Raw genomic sequence first — 24,116 nt, 5'->3', positions numbered from 1 at the left:
CTTTCCCTGGCCTGGCACCAGTTCTGTAGCTATGTGCTTTACCCTGACATGACATGTACAAAATGACCGTTTGGCTTAAAGCACATACAGATCTGAGATTTAGCGAACCTTTCCCACCATTCCATCCTAAAGTAAACCTAAGACGAGAGCCATTCAAAACAATTGAAAGTGTGACCTTTGAGCAGAGATGCAATCATTGATTTGCGGTCTGAGCCACAAGCGCGGGTTGGGAGAGAGTGTCTGTGTGAGGTCATTTCACTGGAACAGGGTTTACTCTGGGGCAAGATGAAGAATGCTATGAATGAAATCTGTACAGTTGGTCATTCATTTGGTCCCTTTGTTGTTGGGTGACTAAAGTTCAAACAGAGTTGAATGGAATTGCCCAATCTAGGGGGCTAGGAAGAAGTGACTAAGGGTAACCAAGGACCATCCCTTAAATCAACTATTAATTCACCACATTTTCACAAACAATGACACGTCTAAATGAAAATACTTTGGTCACATTGTATATAATAAATATTTTTTGATAATGAAATTGGCTCCTCTCACCAGGAATGCACTCTGAATGTTTATCATTAAAATGTGATTTGATTTGAATTTAGGCTACCTGATAAATCGTCAATAATGGATTTACGTTAGCCCACGTCATACCCAGTGTTCTAGAATGTAAGTGTTTGGTTAGTCGACATCTATAACTTCTGTTCTTATTCCCGGCGTGACATAAAAAATGAAATAGTTCACGAAGGTTATGCACTGGGCCTTCACTCGTCCTGAATTAACGGGCCGATATAGTCGTCTGTAGCACGGGCAAAAAAAAAAACGTTTTCAAAAGAATTCTCAGTACCCCCACATCTTCCCACGGCTATGGAGTGGACACCTTGTTTGCAGTGTTCACAAACTAGGCCTACGTTACACTTGTGAGAAAGAAGTTTTGATTTATTACATACCATTTATGTACTTTTGTTTGGAGCACTCCATCTGTGCATGAGTCTAGTTTCTCTTGCTGCGTTTACACAGGCAGCCCAATTCTGATATTTTGCCCAATTATTGGCAAAAGAGCTGATCTAATTGGTCATAAGTATATGTATATACGTGGCCTGCGCTACTCATTTGGGAGTCCAAGCCTAGGGAGGTTACTATGAGTTGTTAGAAAAGTATTGAAAGTGTTCAATTGATTAACTGTGATGTTATTTCTGATATATACAAATGTATCAAAGTAAAGACGGATATGTAAATTGCCTTTTACATTGTAAAACCAGTTTATAGGTTAACAATTTGGTAATGGTATGATCACGTATGAGGCCAAGTAGGCCTATGGCATATTCACCATTGGATCACACAGGCAGCCCAATTCTGATATTTTTTTTCACTGGTATTTTTTGGTATTTTGACCAATCAGATAAATTCCGAAAAACATCTTGTGAAGAAATCTGATTGGTCATAAAATACCAATTAGTGGAAAAAAATAATCAGAATTGGGCTGCCTGTGTAAACACAAGATCTGCAAATATATATATATTTTTTTAAAGTAGCACTTCAATCTGCCTTGACTTCTGTTGATTTCCTGCCCTTACAACTGCTATACATGGTCCCTATTTTATTGTTGGAGATATTAATATAAGCCTGAAAAATGTGTCTTAACCTGCCATGTTTATGAGTCAAATAACATTTGCAGAGAAAGACAACTTATTTTTTAGCAAGGAATGATTTTAATCAAATTTAAATGACAATGTACCAATAGTATTTCTGCAAAGTTTGCAGAAATACATTCCATATACGCCATACAGGCCTACTACTTAAAGTCATTTCAAACAAAACAATTGTCTCGAGCCTGTCAACAAGAGTCGTAAAAACAAGTCAGAAAAAAAAGTGCTCAACCAGAGTCACTTCTGTTACAATCCAAATGTGTATTTACATAAAAGAAATGGATCTCCTGAATGACAACACTCATAAGACAGCCACTCATGAATCAATTGAGTGTACAGTAGGATGTGTCCTCTTTTACAGCGTCAATCAAACAATGGAAATCAATTAAATAACTGAATAAGAGAAAGAGAAAGCCATGATAAACATTCTCCTTGCACACAATTACAATGATAATAAACCCATTTTGAAATCAAACAATTACATTGATTGAAACGAGATCATGTCTACAAATCCAATTGTTACAAATATTATTTTACAGAGTGTCTCAGGGCTGGATTAGATTATTATTTTTTTTATTATTAAATGTTATTTAACGTGCATTTATAACAGAGACTATCGTGCACATTTCTCCAGCGGTTGAGGGTGTTAACCTCCTGTCTCCTGGGGTCAACTGGAAGGTCGGAAGGTCAAAGATGAAAAGTCAGTGATCAACGTGGGCTCAGTGAATGGTAGTAGCCTTAGAGGTGAACATACTCAGGCTAAATGGACTAGAAGGAGAGAGAGAGACAAAGGGAGAGATCATACAGTTGAAGTCAGAAGTTTACATACACCTTAGCCAAATACATTTAAACTCAGTTTTTCACAATTCCTGACATTTAATCCTAGTAAAAATTCCCTGCCTTAGGTCAGTTAGGATCACCATTTTATTTTAAGAATGTGAAATGTCAGACTAATAGTAGAGAGAATGATTTATTTCAGCTTTTATTTCTTTCATCACATTCCTAGTGGGTCATACACACGTTTACATACACTCAATTTGTATTTGGTAGCATTGCCTTTAAATTGTTTAACTTGGGTCAAACGTTTCAGGTAACCTTCCACAAGCTTCCCACAATAAGTTGGGTGCATTTTGGCCCATTCCACCTGACAGAGCTGGTGTAACTGAATCAGGTTTGTAGGCCTCCTTGCTCGCACATGCTTTTTCAGTTATGACCACAAATGTTCTATAGGATTGAGGTCAGGACTTTGTGATGGCCACTCCAATACCTTGACTTTGTTATCCTTAAGCCATTTTGCCACAACTTTGGAAGTATGCTTGGGGTCATTGTCCATTTGGAAGACCCATTTGCGACCAAGCATTAACTTGATTAACTGATGTCTTGAGATGTTGCTTCAATATATGCACATAATTTTCCTCCCTCATGATGCCATCTATTTTGTGAATTGCACCAGTCCCTCCTGCAGCAAAGCACCCCCACAACATGATGCTGCAACCCCCGTGCTTCATGGTTGGGATGGTGTTCTTCGGCTTGCAAGCCTCCCCCTTTTTCCTCCAAACATAACGATGGCCATTATGGCCAAACAGTTCTATTTTTGTTTCATCAGACCAGAGGACATTTCTCCAAAAAGTACGATCATTGTCCCCATCTGCAGTTGCAAACTGTAGTCTGGCTTTTTTATGGCAGTTTTGGAGCAGTGGCTTCTTCCTTGCTGAACGGCCTTTCAGGTTATGTTGATATAGGACGTGTTTTACTGTGGATATAGATACTTTTGTACCTGTTTCCTTCAGCATCTTCACAAGGTCCTTTGCTGTTGTTCTGCGATTGATTTTCACTTTTCGCAGCAAAATACATTAATCTCTAGGAGACAGAACGCATCTCCTTCCTGAGCGGCATGACGGCTGCATGGTGTTTATACTTACGTACTATTGTTTGTGCAAATGAACGTGGTACCTTCAGGCGTTTGGAAATCGCTCCCAAGAACCAGACTTGTAGAGGTCTACAAAAAAAATTCTGATATCATGGCTGATTTCTTTTGATTTTCCCATGATGTCAAGCAAAGAGGCACTGAGTTTGAAGGTAGGACTTGAAATACAGTGGGGCAGAAAAGTATTTAGTCAGCCACCAATTGTGCAAGTTCTCCCACTTGTGCAAGTTCTCCCACTTGTTTGTAGGTGACCAAATACTTATTTTCCACCATAATTTGCAAATAAATTCCTTAAAAATCCTACAATGTGATTTTCTGGATTTTTGTTCTAATTTTGTCTGTCATAGTTGAAGTGTACCTATGATTAAAATTACAGGCCTCTCTCATCTTTTTAAGTGGGAGAACTTGCACAATTGGTGGCTGACTAAATACTTTTCTGCCCCACTGTACATCCACAGGTACACCTCCAATTGACTCAAATGGTGTCATTTAGCCTATCAGAAGTTTCTAAAGCCATGACATCATTTTCTGGATTTTTCCAAGCTGATTAAAGGCACAGTCAACTTAGTGTATGTAAACTTCTGACCCATTGGAATTGTGATACAGTGAGTAATAAGTGAAATAATCTGTCTTAAACAATTGTTGGAAAAATGACTTGTGTCATGCACAAAGTAGATGTCCTAACCGACTTGCCAAAACTATAGTCTGTTAAGAAGAAATTAGTGGAGTGGTTGAAAAACTAGTTTTAATGACTCCAACCGAAGTGTATGTAAACTTCCGACTTCAACTGTACATACCTGAACACATGAAGATGGCACAAAAACACACACATCACACACACAGAAACTCACCTCTTAAGGTTACTAGCTGATGATGAGGAGCTTTGCACCAGCCTCTTGGGAGAAGAGGAGGAGGAGAAGGGGACAGGGACCTGAGATAGCCTGGAACACTTGGGAGGGGTGATAGAGGTCTGACTGGTCTTTGTCAAATTCAACCTGGAGAAGGATGGTACAACAAACAATAAGGCTTTATAACCATTTAAAAATAGTATAGCTCTAAAGTTGAACGCAGGGTTATGTCTGTCGATGTACGATGCAATCAACGTCAACGAAGTATTGGTGCATGTTTAACCGCATTTACTTTCGCACAGCACACGCACATACCGTGAAGTGGTGGCAGACCTGGATGAGCGACGGCCTTTCAAATCCCTGAGTTTATCTCCTTGGGTCAGACACTCCCTGTAGTTATTCTGCAGATGACAGAGAGAGGGCGACAAACCAAGACATGCAGTCGCAATCATTTCACATCCTAGCAAAATGCCAGCCCTCAAGAGACTTAGACAGGGTCAGACCATTTCAGATTATAATTCAATGAATAAAACTGACCTGAATCCTTATTGTACCTGACAGACAGTCCTATATGTAACACCACATGTGTCAAATACGGGCCGAGTCTGGCCCGTGACACATTTCTATCTGGCCCGTAAAATGATTTGGGATGTCAATTAATTTTGGCCCGCTTTCATACCGCCTGCTATGCGCTGCACTAGAAGTCACAGCAAGCAATGCCCGAGCCAGCCAGTGTTTAAAAGTGTTGTAAGCCAAATGTCCATGCCGAGTTTCGGTACCGACTGGTCATTGCTGTAACCTACAAAAAATGTCATCTTGGTTGTCAAAAGAGTTAAGATAAAGGATTTCCACGAGGGTATAAATTACTACTAAAGAACAATAGGACAAAGAGTTAAGATAAAGGATTTCCACGAGGGTATAAATTACTACTAAAGAACAATAGGACACACATGCGAGTATAAATTAGTAAACTTTACAAAGTTCAATTGCATTGCTTTTCTGTGTCCCGTTTACGTTGCTTTTGTGTGTCCCATTTACAGCTCGCAGCAGAGGGAAAGTGTACAGACACATGCCACAGTCCTAGCTAAACTACAAATATGTTGTGGTCTGGCAAATATATTGTAGCTTGACAATGACTAACCAAACAACAAAACACCATTGTCAAAGGAATTCCTTTGGTCTTGGCCATAGTGGAGTTTGGAATGTGACTGTTTGAGGTTGTGGACAGGTGTCTTTTATACTGATAACAAGTTCAAACAGGTGCCATTAATATAGGTAACGAGTGGAGGACAGAGGAGCCTCTTAAAGAAGTTACAGGTCTGTGAGAGCCACAAATATTGCTTGTTTGTCGGTGACCAAATACTTATTTTCCACCATAATTTGCAAATAAATTCATTAAAAATCCTACAATGTAATTTTCTGGATTTTTTTTCTCATTTTGTCTGTCATAGTTGAAGTGTACCTATGATGAAAATTACAGGCCTCTCTCATCTTTTTAAGTGGGAGAAGTTGCACAATTGGTGGCTGACTAAATACTTTTTTGCCCCACTGTATGTCTTGCTCCCATGCAGACTTTGTATTTGCAAAGGAAGGCGGATTAATGTTATATATTATGTCGTATAGTCTGGAGATTGTGCCCTTCAGATAAGGGTTAAGATCTAAGCACCTCTCGACTGGACACTTAGTGGGATCAAGTGGAAATGAAGGGAAATGTTTTTTGGCAAAGCTGCGAGTTTGCAGGTATCTAAAAAAAAGTGGGTATTGGGAATATTATGGTTAACCCTCAGAGTATCGAATGAGACAAATATGTTATCAACAAATAGGTCACAAAAAAACAGCCGACCGTTCCTATGCCAGAACTGGAATGCCATGTCAATCTGTGACGCTGGGAAGAAATGATTAGATGTTATTGGAGAGAAGCCACTTGCTTGTTAAAGGCGAAAGTGACTTTGGAATTGGGACCAGGTTTTAAGGGAGTTCTTAACAATGGGGTTCAAAACATGGATGCCAAGGTTCATGGGCATTGGGAAGCACAGGAGCGATACCGGAGACGTTGGAAGGCTTGACTGTAACTCTATGATGGCCCAAGTTGGGCCGTCCTTGTTTTCAAATGTAAAAACCCAATAAACACATTTAGAAATATTTGCTGACCAGTAGTAGTGTAAAAAAGCCTGTGGGCTTAGGCCTCTCTCGATATACCTTTCTCATTCGTGGATTTGACTTATTCCAAATGAAGTTGGAAATGTAGCTGTCCAGTTGTTTGAACATCGACTTTGGCAGAAAAATGGCAATCATTTGGAATAGGTACAAAAACCTAGGTAGTACAGGCATCTTAACAGAATGAATGCGACCTGCTAATGAAATGGGAAGAGACGAGCACCTAATGAAATCCTGCTTAGTGCGCTCCAGGATTGTTTTGAAGTTATGTTTAGACAGAGCCTTAAATGAGCATGTGACCTTTATCCCCAAATAAATAAAGACCTGATGCTTAAATGGGAAATTGGCATACCCAATTCCTTCTGCGAATGGATTAATGGGGAGGAGCCCACTTTTTGTTAGGTTTAGCTGACAACCAGAGAATGTCCCAAAACCTTGTAGCATGTCTAAGAGAGCGGGCATAGGGTTAGAGATTTATAAAAGAAGATTGTCTGCATATAAGGACACCTTGTGAGTTATGTCGCCCCTTAGTATTCCCTTAATCCTCTCCTCCGCCCGCAGCGCGATAGCAAGAGGCTTATACAGATATAAGCAACCCTACCCTATACGGATAAACAGCAACCCTGCCTGGCCCTCTGTGGAGAGGAAGTAGCTGGAGGTAACATTGTTGGTGTGAACAGAAGCCACTGGGGATGAGTACAACATCTTAATCCAGGAAAGGAATGACAGGACCAAACCCAAATCTCTCTAGTACTGCAAATAGATATTCCCACTCAACCCCCGGTCGAAAGCCTTTTCAGCATAAGAGATGACACCTTCTGGCTGTAGAGTTGAGTGGGCAGAATAAAGAACATTAAATAGGCGGCGAATATTATAGAAAGATTGCCTACCTGAGATAAATCCGGTTTGGTCAGAGTTAGTTTTTATGTTTTTTAGTTTTTTAGAAATGTGATTTTACAGTTTGAATGGGGTGTCCTGGGTCCTGTTCTGAAGGGTGTAATGTCACAGAACGTTCAGATAGAAATATATTGTGCAACACTGGGCTGCCAAACTCAACCAGTGCATATTGAAAAAGCTCAGCAAATTTGCGGGCCAGACATAGCCTATTATATTTGTTAAAAACATTTTTTTGCATAGTCCTACAACTGCTACCCATGTACATTTTATAATGTCCACTTATCTACGTAGGATTCTGCATATAGCATTTTAACATATTGAAACAAAAGAAGAGATATTTGTCCAGGCTTTGCTGCTACGCTTGTGCATTTGGCTATATCCTGTGACCTTAATCAAAAAGTATTTCATAACGCCGAATAACAAAAACATAGCTCGGTTGTTGTAACATTTAAACTTAAAACATTTTTTTCATTTCTTGCACTGCATGGGATCACTGGTGTGGCAGAATGCAGCATTGCTGTATGGTGCACTCAACATTTCTTGATTTGAGTAGGTAGCCTAGGCTACTTCTCAAATGTTGCTGTAATAGTCCCACATGTTTCTCCTTTGCATGGTTGTTAGGAATTTTATGAATAATGACTAAACAATATTTACATTGAAATAGAACTATAACTAATTAAACTAAATTTTATATACATTTTATAACCTATGACTTCATATGTGATATATAAACTGTTTTATATAAACTGTTGTACATGGTTCTATGAGCAGCGCTCTCGAGAATGCTATTGGCTAATTTTGATAGACTGGTCTCTGTCTGTTTTATGCAAATGAGGATCTTACAAATTCTTAGAAACAGACAGAGTGATTTCAATTGAATTGGTTAATGAATATATATATATAGGAATTGTTAAGGAATACTTTTTTGCCCCACTGTAGGTGGCGAGCTACACGATGACATATGGCAACAGAGTATTGAGTGTATCCACACATCATCATTTTGAATAAGGTGTGGACTTTTGTCAAATGACAGATTGAAAAAAATACACCCAAATGTTGACCAAGTGTTTGAGATGCCACCAGAGTCCAGCGACTGTGGGACATATGTTTTGGTCATGCCAATCTTTGACTAGCTTCTGGGACCCATTTGAGAGGCATTCTCACATATGTGTAATACAACTGTTAGCACCAGCCCGGTCCCTGCCATTTTTGGGGTACGTCCTCTAGACCAGAATGCTACCAAGCATCAGGCAAATGCGAAAGCCGCCCTCCTTTATGCAGTGGGTTAAGGAGGTGATGTCATCTCTGCCTCTGGAGAAGGTTAGGTACACCGTGCATGGGTCCCAACAACAGTTTGACTTAAACTGGTCCCCATTAACACAATACGTGGAAAGTATTTTACTTAGTGTAACTTGCATAGATTGGTAAGCGGTCATGTCTGGCCATTTGTGCTGATAAGAATTTGTATATAACTTTACCCCCATTGTTTTTATTTCTATTACTGTTTGTTTCTGTTTTTCTGTCCTATTTAACTTACTTTTATAGATGCCTTGGTGGGTGGATGGTTTGTAGGGAGGGAGGGAGGGGATGGATGGGAGAATGAGGGGTTGGGGTTGTACTGTTTTTGTTGTTATGTCTTAAGTCTATAAATAAAGTTAAAAAGTAAAACATACAAACAGGGATGGGGGGGGGTAACGGATTAGATGTAATCCGTTACATGTAACAGATTACAAAAACCAAACTAATATGTTACATTACCAGCAAAAATATAGTCATCAGATTACAGACACTTTTGAAAAACTAGATGATTACTTCTAGGATTACTTTTAAATTCAGAAAGGATGTTTGCATAATTTTATTTGGACACCTTTTTGTTTTCTCAATGACATTCAAATCAGCAAGTTTACATTTGTTTCCGCCTGAGCGAGTCTGACCACAAGTCAGAGACCACTATGTTGACACACCAAACGCGTTTGATGAATCTCGGGGAAAGAGCAGGAATAGGCTTTTGAAGGAATATAGTCCACGCTATATCTTCCAATGGAGTGACTGCTGTTGGCAACAAAAAATAAAACGCAACATGCAAAAATCTTAAAGCTTTTACTGAGTTACAGTTCATATCAGTCAACTGAAATAAATTAATTTACGCCCTAATCTATGGATTTCACATGACTTGGAATGTATTTATTTATTTTTATTTCACCTTTATAACCAGGTAGGCAAGTTGAGAACAAGTTCTCATGTACAACTGCGACCTGGCCAAGATAAAGCAAAGCAGTTCGACACATACAACACAGAGTTACACATGGAGTAAACAAACATACAGCCAATAATACAGTAGAAAAACAAGTCTATATACAATGTGTGCAAATGAGGTGAGATAAGGGAGGTAAGGCAATAAATAGGCCATGGTGGTAAAGTAAATACAATATAGCAATTAAACACACTGGAATTGTAGATGTGCAGTAGATGAATGTGCAAAGTAGAAATACTGGGGTTCAAAGGAGCAATATAAATAAATAAATACAGTAGGGGATGAGGTAGTTGTTTGGGCTATTTACAGATGGGCTATGTACAGGTGCTATGTACAGGTCCTGCCAATACAGATACAGTATGCATCTGTTGGTCACAGATACCTTAAAAAATGGTAGGGGTGTGAATCAGAAAACCAGTCAGTATCTGGTGTCACCACCATTTGCCTCATGCAGTGCAACACATCTCTTTTGCATAGAGTTGATCAGGCTGTTAATTGTGGCCTTTGGAATGTTTTTTGTCCCATGCCTCTTCAATGGCTGTGTGAAGCTGCTGGATATTGGCAGGACCTGGAACACGCTGTGGTACACGTTGATCCAGAGCATCCAAAACATGCTCAATAGCAATGTTCCTTTAAGCTGCACACATGCGTGGGCGCTCAGCTCCCCTCGGCCCGCGCAAAGAAGCACTCGATTGAACTTCACTCAATTTTCTAGAGTTTTCCTCTTTAGTTAACACTATCAATGTTTCGCTCTACTGTGGCAATATTAGCCACATTCAATGTAACATATCGTAACAAAACAAACAATGAAGACGGTATGCTAAATTAACTTTGCTAGAGATTGTCTTGTAGGTAGAGTGCATTGGAGTAGGATTCTATTGCATTGACAGGCTCGAATCAGGCCTGTACTCTACACAGACCGGTGCGCCATAACCAATCAGAGCTGCAGTAGGCCTATATGTAAATAGCCATTGCCATATATAGATCTGTGCCATTCACTTTGAACTGGACTATGTTTAGGCTACAGTGTGAGTGGTCGTGACTCGAAGTGGCGGTTCTAGCTAGTATGGCTCCCTGGGCGAACCCCCCCCCCCTTCAGCTTTTTTTTTTATCTACAAAGTTCTCATTTTTAGATAACACTATACTAAACATAATCATGTCACCAAATAACTGATTAAAACACTATTTTTCAAAGGTCTACAGTAGCCTCAGCGCACTCTGTAGGGTAGCACCATGGTGTAGCCGGAGGACAGCTAGCTTCCGCCCTCCTCTGACTTCAATACAAAACCTAGGAGGCTCATGGTTCTCAAGACCTTCCATAGGCTTACACAGTAATTATGACAACTTCCAGTGGACGTCCTCCAGCCTATCACAGGTCTCGCAGCATGAACTGACATGTTGTCCACCCAATTAAATGATCAGAGAATTAAACTAGTACTGAAAGCATAAACTACTGCTAGCTAGCACCGCAGTCTTTAAAATATGGTGAGTATTTGACTCAAAGAGAGGGAAAGACAATAGTTGAACAGTTTTTAACAAATTAATTTATTCTAAAATGATAGAGAAGCAAGAAAGAAAGATTTTTTTTTTCACTTTCACTTACTTAGCTAGCAAATGCAGCTAGTTTAGCCTACTGAAACACCCTGCTCAAACAGAGGGATGCTATGTTACCTAGGTGGCTATGACTGTCCAAAACAACACTGGAACTCTTCCAAGTCAAGGTAAGCGTTTGCTATTACAAAAGTATTGCCACCGGGGCCCGCCAGTGAAATGCATGATTGTAGCGGGTTTACTAACACGTTAGTTCTATTAGCTATGAAGTTACTTTAGCTAATATGGTGACATGGTATAGGATGTGTGTAGCGGTTTGGCTTGGAAAGGTATTTTCGCCTGGTCACATACAGCTGATGTGTTGTGCATTGAAGTCCACAAGCGGAGGGAAGAGAAGGAATACAACATGGCTGTTATGAGAGTGAACTCCGTTTACGCATGATCAGAGGTGTGTATTCATTTCGCCGATTCTGTTGAAAAAAAACGCTTCTTAATAATTGGAAGCAAACAGAACAAAATGGGGATAAACATACCAGAATCTGTCCAATAGAAACTTGTCTCTCGACCTGTGTGCACCTATACAGTTGAAGTTGGAAGTTTACATACACATAGGTTGGAGTCATTAAAACTCGTTTTTCAACCACTCCACAAATGTATTGTTAACAAACTATAGTTTTGGCAAGTTGGTTAGGACATCTACTTGGCGTGTGACACAAGTAATTTTTCCAACAGTTGTTTACAGATAGATTATTTCACTTATAATTCACTGTATCACAATTCCAGTGGGTCAGAAGCTTACATACGCTAACTTGACTGTGCCTTTAAACAGCTTGGAAAATTCCAGAAAATGATGTCATGGCTTTAGAAGCTTCTGATAGGCCAAATGACATAATTTGAGTCAATTGGAGGTGTACCTGTGGATGTAGTTCAAGTCCTACCTTCAAATTCAGTGCCTCTTTGCTTGACATCATGGGAAAATCAAAAGAAATCAACCAAGACCTCGGAAAAAAATATTGTAGACCTCCACACCTCTGGTTCATCCTTTGGAGCAATTTCCAAACTCCTGAAGGTACCACGTTCATCTGTACAAACAATAGTACGCAAGTATAAACACCATGGGACAAGACCCATCATACCGCTCAGGAAGGAGATGAGTTCTGTCTCCGAGAGATGAACGTACTTTGGTGCGAAAAGTGCAAATCAATCCCAGAACAACAACAAAGGACCTTGTGAAGATGCTGGAGGAAACAGGTACAAAAGTATCTATATCCACAGTAAAATGAGTCCTATATCGACATAACCTGAATGGCCGCTCAGCAAGGAAGAAGCCACTGCTCCAGAACTGCCATAAAAAAAGCCAGACACGGTTTGCAACTGCACATGACCATCGTTATGTTTGGAGGAGTAATGGAGAGGCTTGCAAGCCGTAGAACACCATCCCAACCGTGAAGCACGGGGGTGGCAGCATCATGTTTTTATATTTTTTATATATATTTTTATTTCACCTTTATTTAACCAGGTAGGCTAGTTGAGAACAAGTTCTCATTTGCAACTGCGACCTGGCCAAGATAAAGCATAGCAGTGTGAACAGACAACAACACAGACTTACACATGGAGTAAACAATTAACAATTAAGTCAATAACACAGTAGAAAAAAAGAGAGTCTATATACATTGTGTGCAAAAGGCATGAGGAAGTAGGCGAATAATTACTGTTTTGCAGATTAACACCGGAGTGATAAATGATCAGATGGTCATGTACAGGTAGAGATATTGGTGTGCAAAAGATCAGAGGAGTAAATAAATATAAACAGTATGGGGATGAGGTAGGTAAAATTGGGTGGGCTATTTACCGATAGACCGACTGCAGCGATCGGTTAGCTGGAGGGGGTGTGGGGGTGCTTTGCTGCAGGAGGGAATGGTGTACTTTTCACAAAATAGATGGCATTATGAGGGAGGAAAATTATGTGGATATATTGAAGCAACATCTCAAGACATCAGTCAGGAAGTTAATGCTTGGTCGCAAATGGGTCTACCAAATGGACAATGACCCCAAGCATACTTCCAACTTCCAAATTTGTGGCAAAATGGCTTAAGGACAACAAAGTCAAGGTATTGGAGTGGCCATCACAAAGCCCTGACCTCAATCCTATAGAAAAGTTGTGGGCAGAACTAAAAAAGCATGTGCGAGCAAGGAGGCCGACAAACCTGACTCAGTTACACCATCTCTGCCAAAAGGAATGGGCCAACATGCACCCAATTTATTGTGGGAAGCTTGTGGAAGGCTAACCGAAACGTTTGACCCAAGGTAAACAATTTAAAGGCAATGCTACCAAATACTAATTGAGTGTATGTAAACTTCTGACCCACTGGGAATGTGATGAAAGAAATAAAAGCTGAAATAAATCACTCTACTATTATTCTGATATTTCACATTCTTAAAATAAAGTGGTGATCCTAACTGACCGAAGACAGTGAATTTCTACTAGGACTAAATGTCAGGAATTGTGAAAATCTGAGTTTAAATATATTTGGCTAAGGTGTATGTAAACTTTTGACTTCAACTGTACCTTGTAAACTTTCATTCATAGGCTAGGTTAGCAACCTCATGATGGGTATAGGGAACATTTGAGTATCATGTAGTAGCCTAAACCTATTGCTGTTACATTGAACTGGGTGAATGGAATATGAAGTCATCTGTCACACCCTGATCTGTTTCACCTGTCTTTGTGATCGTCTCCACCCCCCTCCAGGTGTCGCACATCTTCCCCTGTGTATTTATACCTGTGTTCTCTGTTGGTCTGTTGCCAGTTCGTCTTGTTTGTTCGAGTCAACCAGCGTTTTGTGTTTCACCTGCTTTTTCTAGTCTCTCTTTTCTTGCCCTCCCAGTTTTGACCCTCACCTGCCTGACCACTCTGCCTGCCCAACCCACAGCCTGCCCAACCCACAGCCTGCCTGACCACTCTGCCTGCCCAACCCACAGCCTGCCCAACCCACATCCTGCCTGACCACTCTGCCTGCCCAATCCACAACCTGCCTGACCACTCTGCCTGCCCAACCCACAGCCTGCCCAACCCACAGCCTGCGTGACCACTCTGCCTGCCCAACCCACAGCCTGCCTGACCACTCTGCCTGCCCAACCCACAGCCTGCCCAACCAACAGCCTGCCTGACCACTCTGCCTGATATCATCCAATAACTTGAGACATTGTGTTGTTGTGTGACAAAACTGTACATTTTCAAGTGGCCTTTTATTGTCCCCTGCACAAAGTGGACATGTGTAATGATCATGCTGTTTAATCAGCCTCTTGATATGCCCCACCTGCCAGGTGGATGGATTTACCTTGGTAAAGGAGAAACGCTCACTAACAGGGATGTAAACAAATTTGGGCACAATATTTTTGAGAAACAAGCTGTTTGTGCGTATACAACATTTCCGGGATAATTTATTTCAGCTCATGGAACATGGGACCAACACTTTACATGTGTTTGTATTTTTGTTCAGTGTACGTAGGGCATTGATGTGAATCACACTGCTACTCTCTCATTTAGCTATTTGTGCTTTACGGTGTTGTGAATGTGAATGGCTGTTCACAAATGTATATGTGTATTTTAACACAATGGTTGAATTGAACAATTGTAAACTGCTTATTAATCATTGTTTTTGTGACCAGTGGTGTATTCATCAAGAAATCTGTTACCGTTTAAGAACCAAACTGAAGCAAACAGAGTAAAATAAGAGTTCATATCAGAAAATTCAGGTAGGTCCCTTCCCGTTTTGTTCCGTTTGCTTTTGTTTTGTAACAGAATCAGCATAATTAATATGACCCAGTGGACAGCCAGTAAACTCCCCTGTGGTACTGTGCTCCGTACTGTCAAAAACTAGTTTAATAAGACCACGAGTGGGGATTTTATTGCTCAATCGAAAGCTGATAAAAAATGTTTTAAATACATAGGCCTAACGGATAAATGCTCAAACTCACACACTTTTGATAGACTCAAAGAGCTGCAAATTATCAAGATATCAGTGTCACCAAAAAAACGTAAACAATAGGCCTCTAAAGCAAATTTTTCACATGCAAAAAGAAAGCAATGTGTCAGAAGCAGCCTATATAACCAACCCATTAACTTCTTTGCTATAGGGGGCGCTCTTTTAATTTTTGGATAAAAAAACGTTCCTGTTTTAAACAAGATATTTTGTCACGAACAGATGCTCGACTATGTATATAATTGACAGCTTTGGAAAGAAAACACTCTGACATTTCCAAAACTGCAAAGATATTGTCTGTGAGTGCCACAGAACTAATGCTCCAGGCGAAACCAAGATGAAATTTCATACAGGAAATGCCCCAGATTTTGAATGCTCTGTGTTCCAATGTCTCCTTGTATGGCTGTGAATGCGCCAGAAATGAGCCTACACTTTCTGTCGTTTCCCCAAGGTGTCTGCAGCTTTGTGACGTATTTGTAGGCATATCATTGGAAGATTGACCATAAGAGACTACATTTACCAGGTGTCCGCTTGGTGTCCTCCGTCGAAATTATTGCGCAATCTCCAGCTGCGTCGACTTTTCCATTTGGTTCAGAGGAGAAAGGCAACTGCCACGAATGATTTATCATCGAATAGATATGTGAAAAACACCTTGAGGATTGATTCTAAACAACTTTGCCATGTTTCTGTTGATATTATGGAGTTAATTTGGAAAAAAGTTTGGCGTTGTAATGACTGAATTTTCGGGAGGTTTTCTTAGCCAAACGTGATGAACAAAACGGAGCGATTTCTCCTACACAAATAATATTTTGGGAAAAACTGAACATTTGCTATCGAACTGAGAGTCTCCTCATTGAAAACATCCAAAGTTCTTCAAAGGTAAATGATTTTATTTGAATGCTTTTCTTGTTTTTGTGAAAATGTTGCCTGCTGAATGCTAGGCTTAATGCTATGCTAGCTATCAATACTCTTACACAAATGCTTGTGTAGCTATGGTTGAAAAGCATGTTTTGAAAATCTGAGATGACAGTGTTGTTAACAAAAGGCTTATATATTTATTTAATTTCATTTGTGATTTTCATGAATAGTTAACATTGCATTATGCTAACGAGCTTGAGGCTATGATTACGCTCCCGGATACGGGATTGCTCGACGCTAGAGATTAAGTAAAATCCAACATCCATTTATGACCAGCTATGTAAACTCTAACAATGATTTATCCTGCAATGGATGCTGTTCAATTGGTAATATTGACTTATGTCTTCTTCTAATGCCTCTTAAGCAGGTTGACATTTATTGGGATGGGTCTTGTCCTTGAGGCAGAACTGAGAGATTTCCACTAGATGGGCCAGCTGCAGAACACAAATTGTCTATATTGTAAAAATGTATGAAAACCAAAAATACAATTTGGTCTTAATTTAAGGTTAGGGTTAGGCACTAGGGGTTAGCAGTGTGGTTAAGGTTAGGTTTAAAATCGGATTGTATAACTTTGTGGCTACTGTATGCCACCTAGTGACCACTCTGCAGAGCTGCCTCCAGGACAATATGCATAACGAAAATGCTCTTAAAGGGAAAGTAATCAAATCACGTTACTGAGTTAGGGAAATCCCAAAATTACATTACTGATTACAATTTTGGACAGGTAACTAATGGATCACATTTAGAAAGTAACCTAACCAACACTACAAAGAACCATTGCCAAAGTCACTAACCTCATCCAGGCTGAAGGACTTATAAAGAACGGTGTTGATTGACAGGTCGTCCATGCTGGAGACGAGGCAAGTCACTTCCTGGTCCAGCTTTGGCCGCTGGCGACGCTGCTGCTGCTTCTGTTTGGTGCGATGCATGTCACCCTGCACCCACATACTGTGCTGCTTACTAAAAGAGAGAGATAAGGAGTCAGGTGGAGAAAAATATCAAACTGTACCAAACTTCCACAGATATAAGAGGCAGATTATAAACTAAAATTGATTAAATTGTTTTCCTCCTCAATCTACACACAATACCCTATAATGACAAAGCGAAAATAGGTTTTTAGAAATACCTTATTTACATAAGTATTCAGAACCTTTGCTATGAAACTCGAGCTCAGGTGTATCCTGTTTCCATTGATCATCCTTGAGATGTTTCCACAACCTGATTGGAGTCCACCTGTGGTAAATTCAATTGATTGGACATGATTTGGAAAGGCACAATCCTGCCTATATAAAGCTCCCACAGTTGACAGTGCATGTCAAGCCATGAAGTTGAAGGAATTGTCCATAGAGCGCCGAGACAGGATTGTCTCGAGGCACATATCTGTGGAAGGGTACCAAAAAATGTCTACAGCATTGAAGGTCTCCATCATTCTTAAATAGAAGAAGTTTGGAACAACCAAGACTCTTGCTAGAGCTGGCCGCCTGGCCAAATTGAGCAATCGGGGGAGAAGGGCCTTGGTCAGGGAGGTAACCAAGAACCCGATGGTCACTCTGACAGAGTTCCAGAGTTCCTCTGTGGGGATGGGAGAACCCTCCAGAAGGACAACCATCTCTGCAGCACTCCACCAATCAGGCATTTATGGTAGAGTGGCCAGACAGAAGCCACTCCTCAGTAAAAGGCACATGACAGCCCGCTTGAGTTTGGCAAAAGGCACCTAAAAGACTCTCAGACCATGAGAAACAAGATTTTCTGGTCTGTTGAAACCAAGATTAAACTATTTTGCCTGAATGCCAAGTGTCACATCTGGAGGAAACCTGGCACAATCCCTACGGTGAAGCATGGTGGTGGCAGCATTATGCTGTGGGAATGTTTTTCGGCGGCAGGGACTGGGAGGCTAGTCAGGATCGAGTGAAAGATGAACGTAGCAAAGCACAAAGAGATCCTTGATGAAAACTCTCCCCAGAGTGCTCAGGACCTCAGACTGTGGCGAAGGATCACCTTCCAACAGGACAACGACTCTAAGCACAAAGCCAAGACTCTGCAGGAGTGGCTACGGGACAAGTCTCTGAATGTCCTGGAGTGGCCCAGACTTGAACCCGATCGAACATCTCTGGAGACCTGAAAATAGCTGTGCAGTGACACTCCTCATCCAACCTGACAGAGCTTGAGAGGATTTGGAGAAGATTGGGAGAAACTCCCCAAATACAGGTGTGCCAAGCTTGTAGCGTCATACCCAAGAAGACTCAAGGTTGTAATTGCTGTCAAAGGTGCTTCAACAAAGTACTGAGTAACGGGTCTGAATACTTTTGTAAATGTGATATGTCCATTTTTGCTTTGTCATTATGGGATATTGTGTGTAGATTGATGAGAGAGAAAAAATCAATTGAATCCATTTTAGAATAAGGCTGTAACATAACAACAGTTAGAAAATAAAAAGTCAAGGGGTCTGAATACTTTCTGAATGCACAGTATCTTTCACTGGGTCTTAGTGTGAAATATTGGGGTTTATTCCTTACTCTTCTAGAAAATCCTGCTGAGGTCCGATGATGGATCCAGGCCTGCAGATCCTGATCCAGGCGATGGCGTCAGCCGCTGTGAAACGATAGTGCTTCATCAGGTAACAACCTATCAGAGTCCCCGTACGACCCAGACCCGCTGTGAATGGACAGAGGGGAAGAGTGGGCAGAAAAGAGTGAGAGTGAAGAGAAAAGACAGTTCTTTATGAGTGTCACACACCTGTCTTTGTGCTTGTTTTCACCACTCTCCAGGTGTCGGCCATCTTCCCCATTATCCCCAGTGTACTTATACCTGTGTTCTCCGTTTGTCTGTTGCCAGTTTGTTTTGTTTCGTCAAGCCTACCAGCATTTTGTCCCTTGCTCCTGCCTGTCTCTAGTTCCTGTTTTCTAGCATTCCCGGTTTTGACCATTCTTCCTGCCCTGACCCTGAGCATGCCTGTCTTTCTGTACCTTGCCATACCACCCTGGATCACTGACCTCTGCATGTCCTGAGCCTGCCTTCCGTTTTGTACCTTTCGGACTCCGCACTGGAGTATTGACCTCTGCATGCTCTTGAGCTGTCGTTTGCCTGCCCTCCCTGTTTTTGTAATAAACTTTTGTTGCTTTGAAACAGTCTGCACCTGGGTCTTCTCCTGAGCCTTGACATAGAGAGTAATGGCGAGAGAGGAGTAAGCCTACTGTTGAAATGTCAGCCTATTGCTGCCCTCTAATGATGAGTCTCTGTGTCAATGCATGCTAGAGTCCAACACTGAATAATGATCTTATTTACTACTGAACAGACAGCAGAGCTAAGTATAACGTCCATGATGGCTTTATGAACTCATTAATACACACACAAAGCCCCTCACCCTTGCAGTGGACAGCCACAGCGCCCTCAGTGCTCTCACACACATGGAGGAAGCGTCGTGTGATGAGGTCACTGGGCGTGGTTCCATCCACGAAGAACAGGTCGTGGTGCTCGAAGCCTCCGTCAGTGAACCGCCGTCCGTCGTAGATCTTCCTGTTGAGCCGCACCACGGCAGTTACATGATGCTCCTGGAAATACGGGAAGTAGGCCTCTGGAGCATGGAGAGGGTATCCTGTGAGGGAGGGGGGGGGACAGGGTTGGGGTCAGTGCCATTATAGTGGAGATGGTGAAGGACAGTCATTTGGGGTGGCAGGTAACCTAGTGGAGAGAGTTGGACTAGTAACCGAAAGGTCGCAAGATCAAATCCCCAAGCTGACAAGGTAAAAGAAATCTGTCAATCTGTCATTCTGCCCCTGAACAAGGCAGTTAACCCACTGTTCCAAGGCCATCATTGAAAATAAGAATTTGTTCTTAACTGACTTGCCTAGTTAAATAAATGTAGGTATTCTGTACTATCAACTGCCATTCCATTTACTGTGACATGACAAGCGCTGTAATTGTGAACTATGAAAAACATGTATAGGCAGCAAGGGAAAAGTCACCATTCTCTATCTTGCTTCTTGGGTGAGGTCCACTAAAGGCCAAAATCTTCCCAGGAATAATCCAGTTCATGTCTCCATTCTCCACTCGCTCGTAATGCTCATACTCTTCCACATCAAATGTCTCAAAGTTGAAGAATCCACATTGCAGGGCCTACGGATGTAAAAAAACAAAAAAAACACACAGGGTGGTATTGAATCAAACCTGACATTAATTGTTGTTCACAAGAAGACCAGTACTTAGGAGCCACTTACATACACTGTAGAGTCATTACTATAGACATATCCTTGCAGTCACAAGGACTTGTGTCAACGTGGGGCCAGGAGAAATTGCGGCTCTTCCTCATCTTCTCTTTTTCTCTTATTGATTACGCACTCCATTGCGCAACCCTTCTGGTCTTCACAATTCGTGGCACTTGATTGGTTAACCAATCCATTTACTGGATATAGAGTCCACACACCAGGTTGCGTGGGAAGAATTGAGTCCCTGACTAAAAGGCTAGGGTGACCACCAACACATAGAGCAGGATCGCATCCAGGCGAGCAACATTTTGAAATGCTCAGATAGAAATGTTTTGCAGAGAACTAAGATGAGACCATATTCTACATAGTTGAGAATCATGTCTAATCTAAATTCTATATTTCTATCTGAACGGAACATTCTGGAGTGAACCCATGATGTAACCCTTCCTCGATGTTGATACATGCTAACCATGTTTCTCCCCCTGTGAGCATAATTGGACTAAAAGATTAACACTGCGAACAAGACAGAGAGAGGGAGGGAGAGAGAGGGGGATATTGAGAAAGAAAATGGATTCGTTGAGGCTATTTTAACTGTCTATGGGTCCTTTCAAACTCATGAAAAGGCTGGGTAATATGTTATAACATGTTAAAATGCTACACCATTGTAAATGCCATAACTGTTAATACACGATGGAATACTCATTTATTAAGAGTATGTACTACTTATAAAAAGTTTATTAATACTTATTACTGACAGTTATAACTAATATCAAGAATTGGAAGACACCAAATACCCAGGACAAGAGGGACAGAATCTAATAATATCTCCTTGTTTATAGTAAATAGCAACCCAAGGCTCAACTGAAAATAAACAATGCATTTTTACCTTTCGTATTCCTTGTAAACAGTCTAGGATGGTCAAATTGTACGTGCAGTCTCCGAGAGCAGCGTCCCTAAAAGAGAAGAACAAATGGTGAGTTCATTTCACATTCAGAGACTATTGTTGGCTGTGCATCACAGTGTGTTGAAATGGCCTAACATGCTTGCTGGAAAAGCACTATCTCCAACCATCCTGTTGAACATGAAATGGTCGTCACTTCAACAGCTAACAATCATTATAAGCGTTTCCAATGATATTTACTCAACATACACCCAAACGGTGACAGTGTCATTTGGTATGGTGTCGTATCATCCTGTGATGTCAGGATGATGGGGTTACAATGTGGCATTGAGTCATCAGGAATCTAGAAAGTTCTGCAGGAATTTTGCCATCATTCCTCCACATTCTCATTTCAGTCAGTGGCACAGCCCGGCTAAACTGTGATTTGCGGCATATTGGAGTCTAATGCGAGCACATGGATACCAGTTATAGAAAAGAAACAACAAATATTCCCTTTGTTCAGCGGTACGCTACTTTAACATTATCGGTGACAAACATTAGGCAGTTAAGCATAAAGGCATTCGGCATGAAGTTTGGCAGTATTTGTATATGAACCATTCATGCAGGGTGTTATGTACGTAGCATTAGCCTACCAACCTCTAAATTGAAGATTGGGCGTTAGAGTAACTGAATAGTTAGCTGGAGAGGTGTTTTGTTTGTTTACCTGAAAGGCAGATATGCAGTATTGTTTCCTGAGATGAGGCTCCTGTAGGCCTCCTCTGGGCTTCTCTTCAAATAGATCACCTGAAACAGACGTGTGCATGCGTGCGTACGCATTAGAGACAATAAGAGACTACGAGAATAGCATAATAAAGACGAGAAGATGAACACTCACAGAATAGGCACCAATAAGTACTGCAGCATTGGCCCTCTTCCTCTGGTCATAGCTGGTGTAGTGAATCACCCTCTTTCTGGAATGAGTGAAGGACTGAAAGAAACCAGACTATCAACATTTCAAATCATGAGGTGTTTGTTAAACGGCTTCTACGTTTGGTTTTATAGGAAAGATTGTGTTGGAAATGACATTGCGATTACACAGTAATAGGAGCAACTTCATGGAAAGGGTTATCAAAAGGGTAAAGTGAAGTGCATATTGAGGAAACCCCCTGGAGTAATGGTAATGTATCTGTGTCTTACCTTGAGCTTCTTGTTCAGTTTACAGCAGTACCTGTACAGCATGCCCAGATTCAGGGGTCCAAAGTCAGCATAGAAGCTGAGACACAAGCCCGAGAGAGCAAATGTAAATAATGTAAGGAATAGTATAACTATTACTCTTCAGTGGAGGAAGGTAATATTACGTAGGCCTGAATACTGTAAATTAACAACTACAGAATAAGGTACATGTAATACACATTTTTTATTTAGAAATCAGGTTATAAAATACAGTTTTACACATGGTAACTGGTTGCCATTAGGCCTAGACCTACTGATTATTGGTTAGCCTAAATCCAGAGGCAACACGTGTTTTATCTATGTGCGCTACAGTGTCCTGAGTGACTCCTGAGTGGCACAGCGGTCTAAGGCACTGCATCTCAGTGCATAGAAGTGTCACTACAGACCCTGGTTTGATTCCAGGCTGTATCACAACTGGCCGTGATTGGGAGTCCCAAAGGGCGGTGCACAATTGGCCCCGCGTAGTCCGGGTTAGGGTATGGCCAGGGTATGAATGTCTAAACTGACGTTCCTAGTGAAATAAATGTTAAATATTTTTTAAATAATAAAACAGTTGGGTCTGACAGTTTTGCCACACTTGATAAAGGTGAGCAAAGATTACTGTATAAAATAAATTATTTAAATGCTAAACTATATTGTACACTCACATATTTGGGGTACCAAAAAATGTCTGCAGCACTGAAGGTCCCCAAAAACACTGTGGCCTCATTCATTCTTCAATAGAAGAAGTTAGGAACCACCAAGACTTGTCCTAGAGCTGGCCGCCTAGCCAAACTCAGCAATCGGGAGAGAAGGGCCATGATCAGGGAGCTGACCAAGAACCCGATGGTCACTCTGACAGAGCTCCAGAGTTCCTGTGTGGAGATGGGAGAACCTTCCAGAAGGACAAACATTTCTGCAGCATAACACCAAATCAGGCCTTTATGGTAGAGTGGCCAGATGGAAACCACTCCTCGGTAAAGGGCACATGACACCCCGCTTGGAGTTTGCCAAATTAAAGGACTCTGACCATGGGAAACAATATTCTCTGGTCTTAAGAAACCAAGATTGAACTCTTTGGCCTGAATGCCAAGCATCACGTCTGGAGGAAACCTGGCACCATCCCTACGGTGAAGCATGGTGCTGGCAGCATCATGCTGTGGGGATGATTTTCAGCGGCAGGGACTGGGAGATTAGTCAGGATCGAGGGAAAGATGAACGGAGCAAAGTACAGAGAGATCCTTGATGAAAACTTGCTCCAGATCACTCTGGACCTCAGACTGAGGCAAAGGTTCATCTTCCAACAGGACCATGACCCTAAGCACACAGCCAAGACAATGCAAGAGTGGCTTCAGGACAAGTCTCAATGTTCTTGAGTGGCCCAGCCAGAGCCCGGACTTGAACCCTATCGGACATCTCTGGAGAGAGCTGAAAATAGCGGTGCAGCGACGCTCCCCATCCAACCTGACAGAGCATTTGCTAACATTTAAAAAAAACTGTTTTTGCTTTGTCGTGATGGGGTATTGTGTGTAGATTGATAAGGACAATGATTTATTTAATCAATTTCAGAATAAGGCTGTAACGTAACAAAATGTGGAAAAAGTGAAGGGGTCTGAATACTTTCTGAATGCACCA

The 24,116-nt window shown here is 41.2% G+C and overlaps 1 protein-coding gene across 1 annotated transcript; it reads right to left on the bottom strand.

The window, feature by feature from the left end:
* Positions 1-1,795: 1,795 nt before the first annotated feature.
* On the bottom strand, positions 1,796-23,215 carry LOC135507144 (dual specificity protein phosphatase CDC14AB-like). Its single transcript, XM_064926728.1, has 12 exons — positions 23,163-23,215; positions 22,467-22,542; positions 22,165-22,257; positions 21,994-22,073; positions 21,276-21,342; positions 20,150-20,300; positions 19,549-19,779; positions 18,701-18,839; positions 16,979-17,144; positions 4,737-4,822; positions 4,425-4,568; positions 1,796-2,414 (listed from the first exon to the last, which is right to left on the bottom strand). The coding sequence occupies exons 1-12, from the start codon at positions 23,213-23,215 to the stop codon at positions 2,366-2,368; spliced, it is 1,335 nt and encodes a 444-aa protein (XP_064782800.1). The 3' UTR covers positions 1,796-2,365.
* Positions 23,216-24,116: the final 901 nt, after the last annotated feature.

The sequence above is a fragment of the Oncorhynchus masou genome, chromosome 3 (genome assembly GCF_036934945.1).
Source record: "Oncorhynchus masou masou isolate Uvic2021 chromosome 3, UVic_Omas_1.1, whole genome shotgun sequence".
NCBI lineage: Eukaryota > Metazoa > Chordata > Actinopteri > Salmoniformes > Salmonidae > Oncorhynchus > Oncorhynchus masou.
Note: the sequence above shows the minus strand (reverse complement) of the source record. Positions and strands in the feature narration are given on the sequence as shown.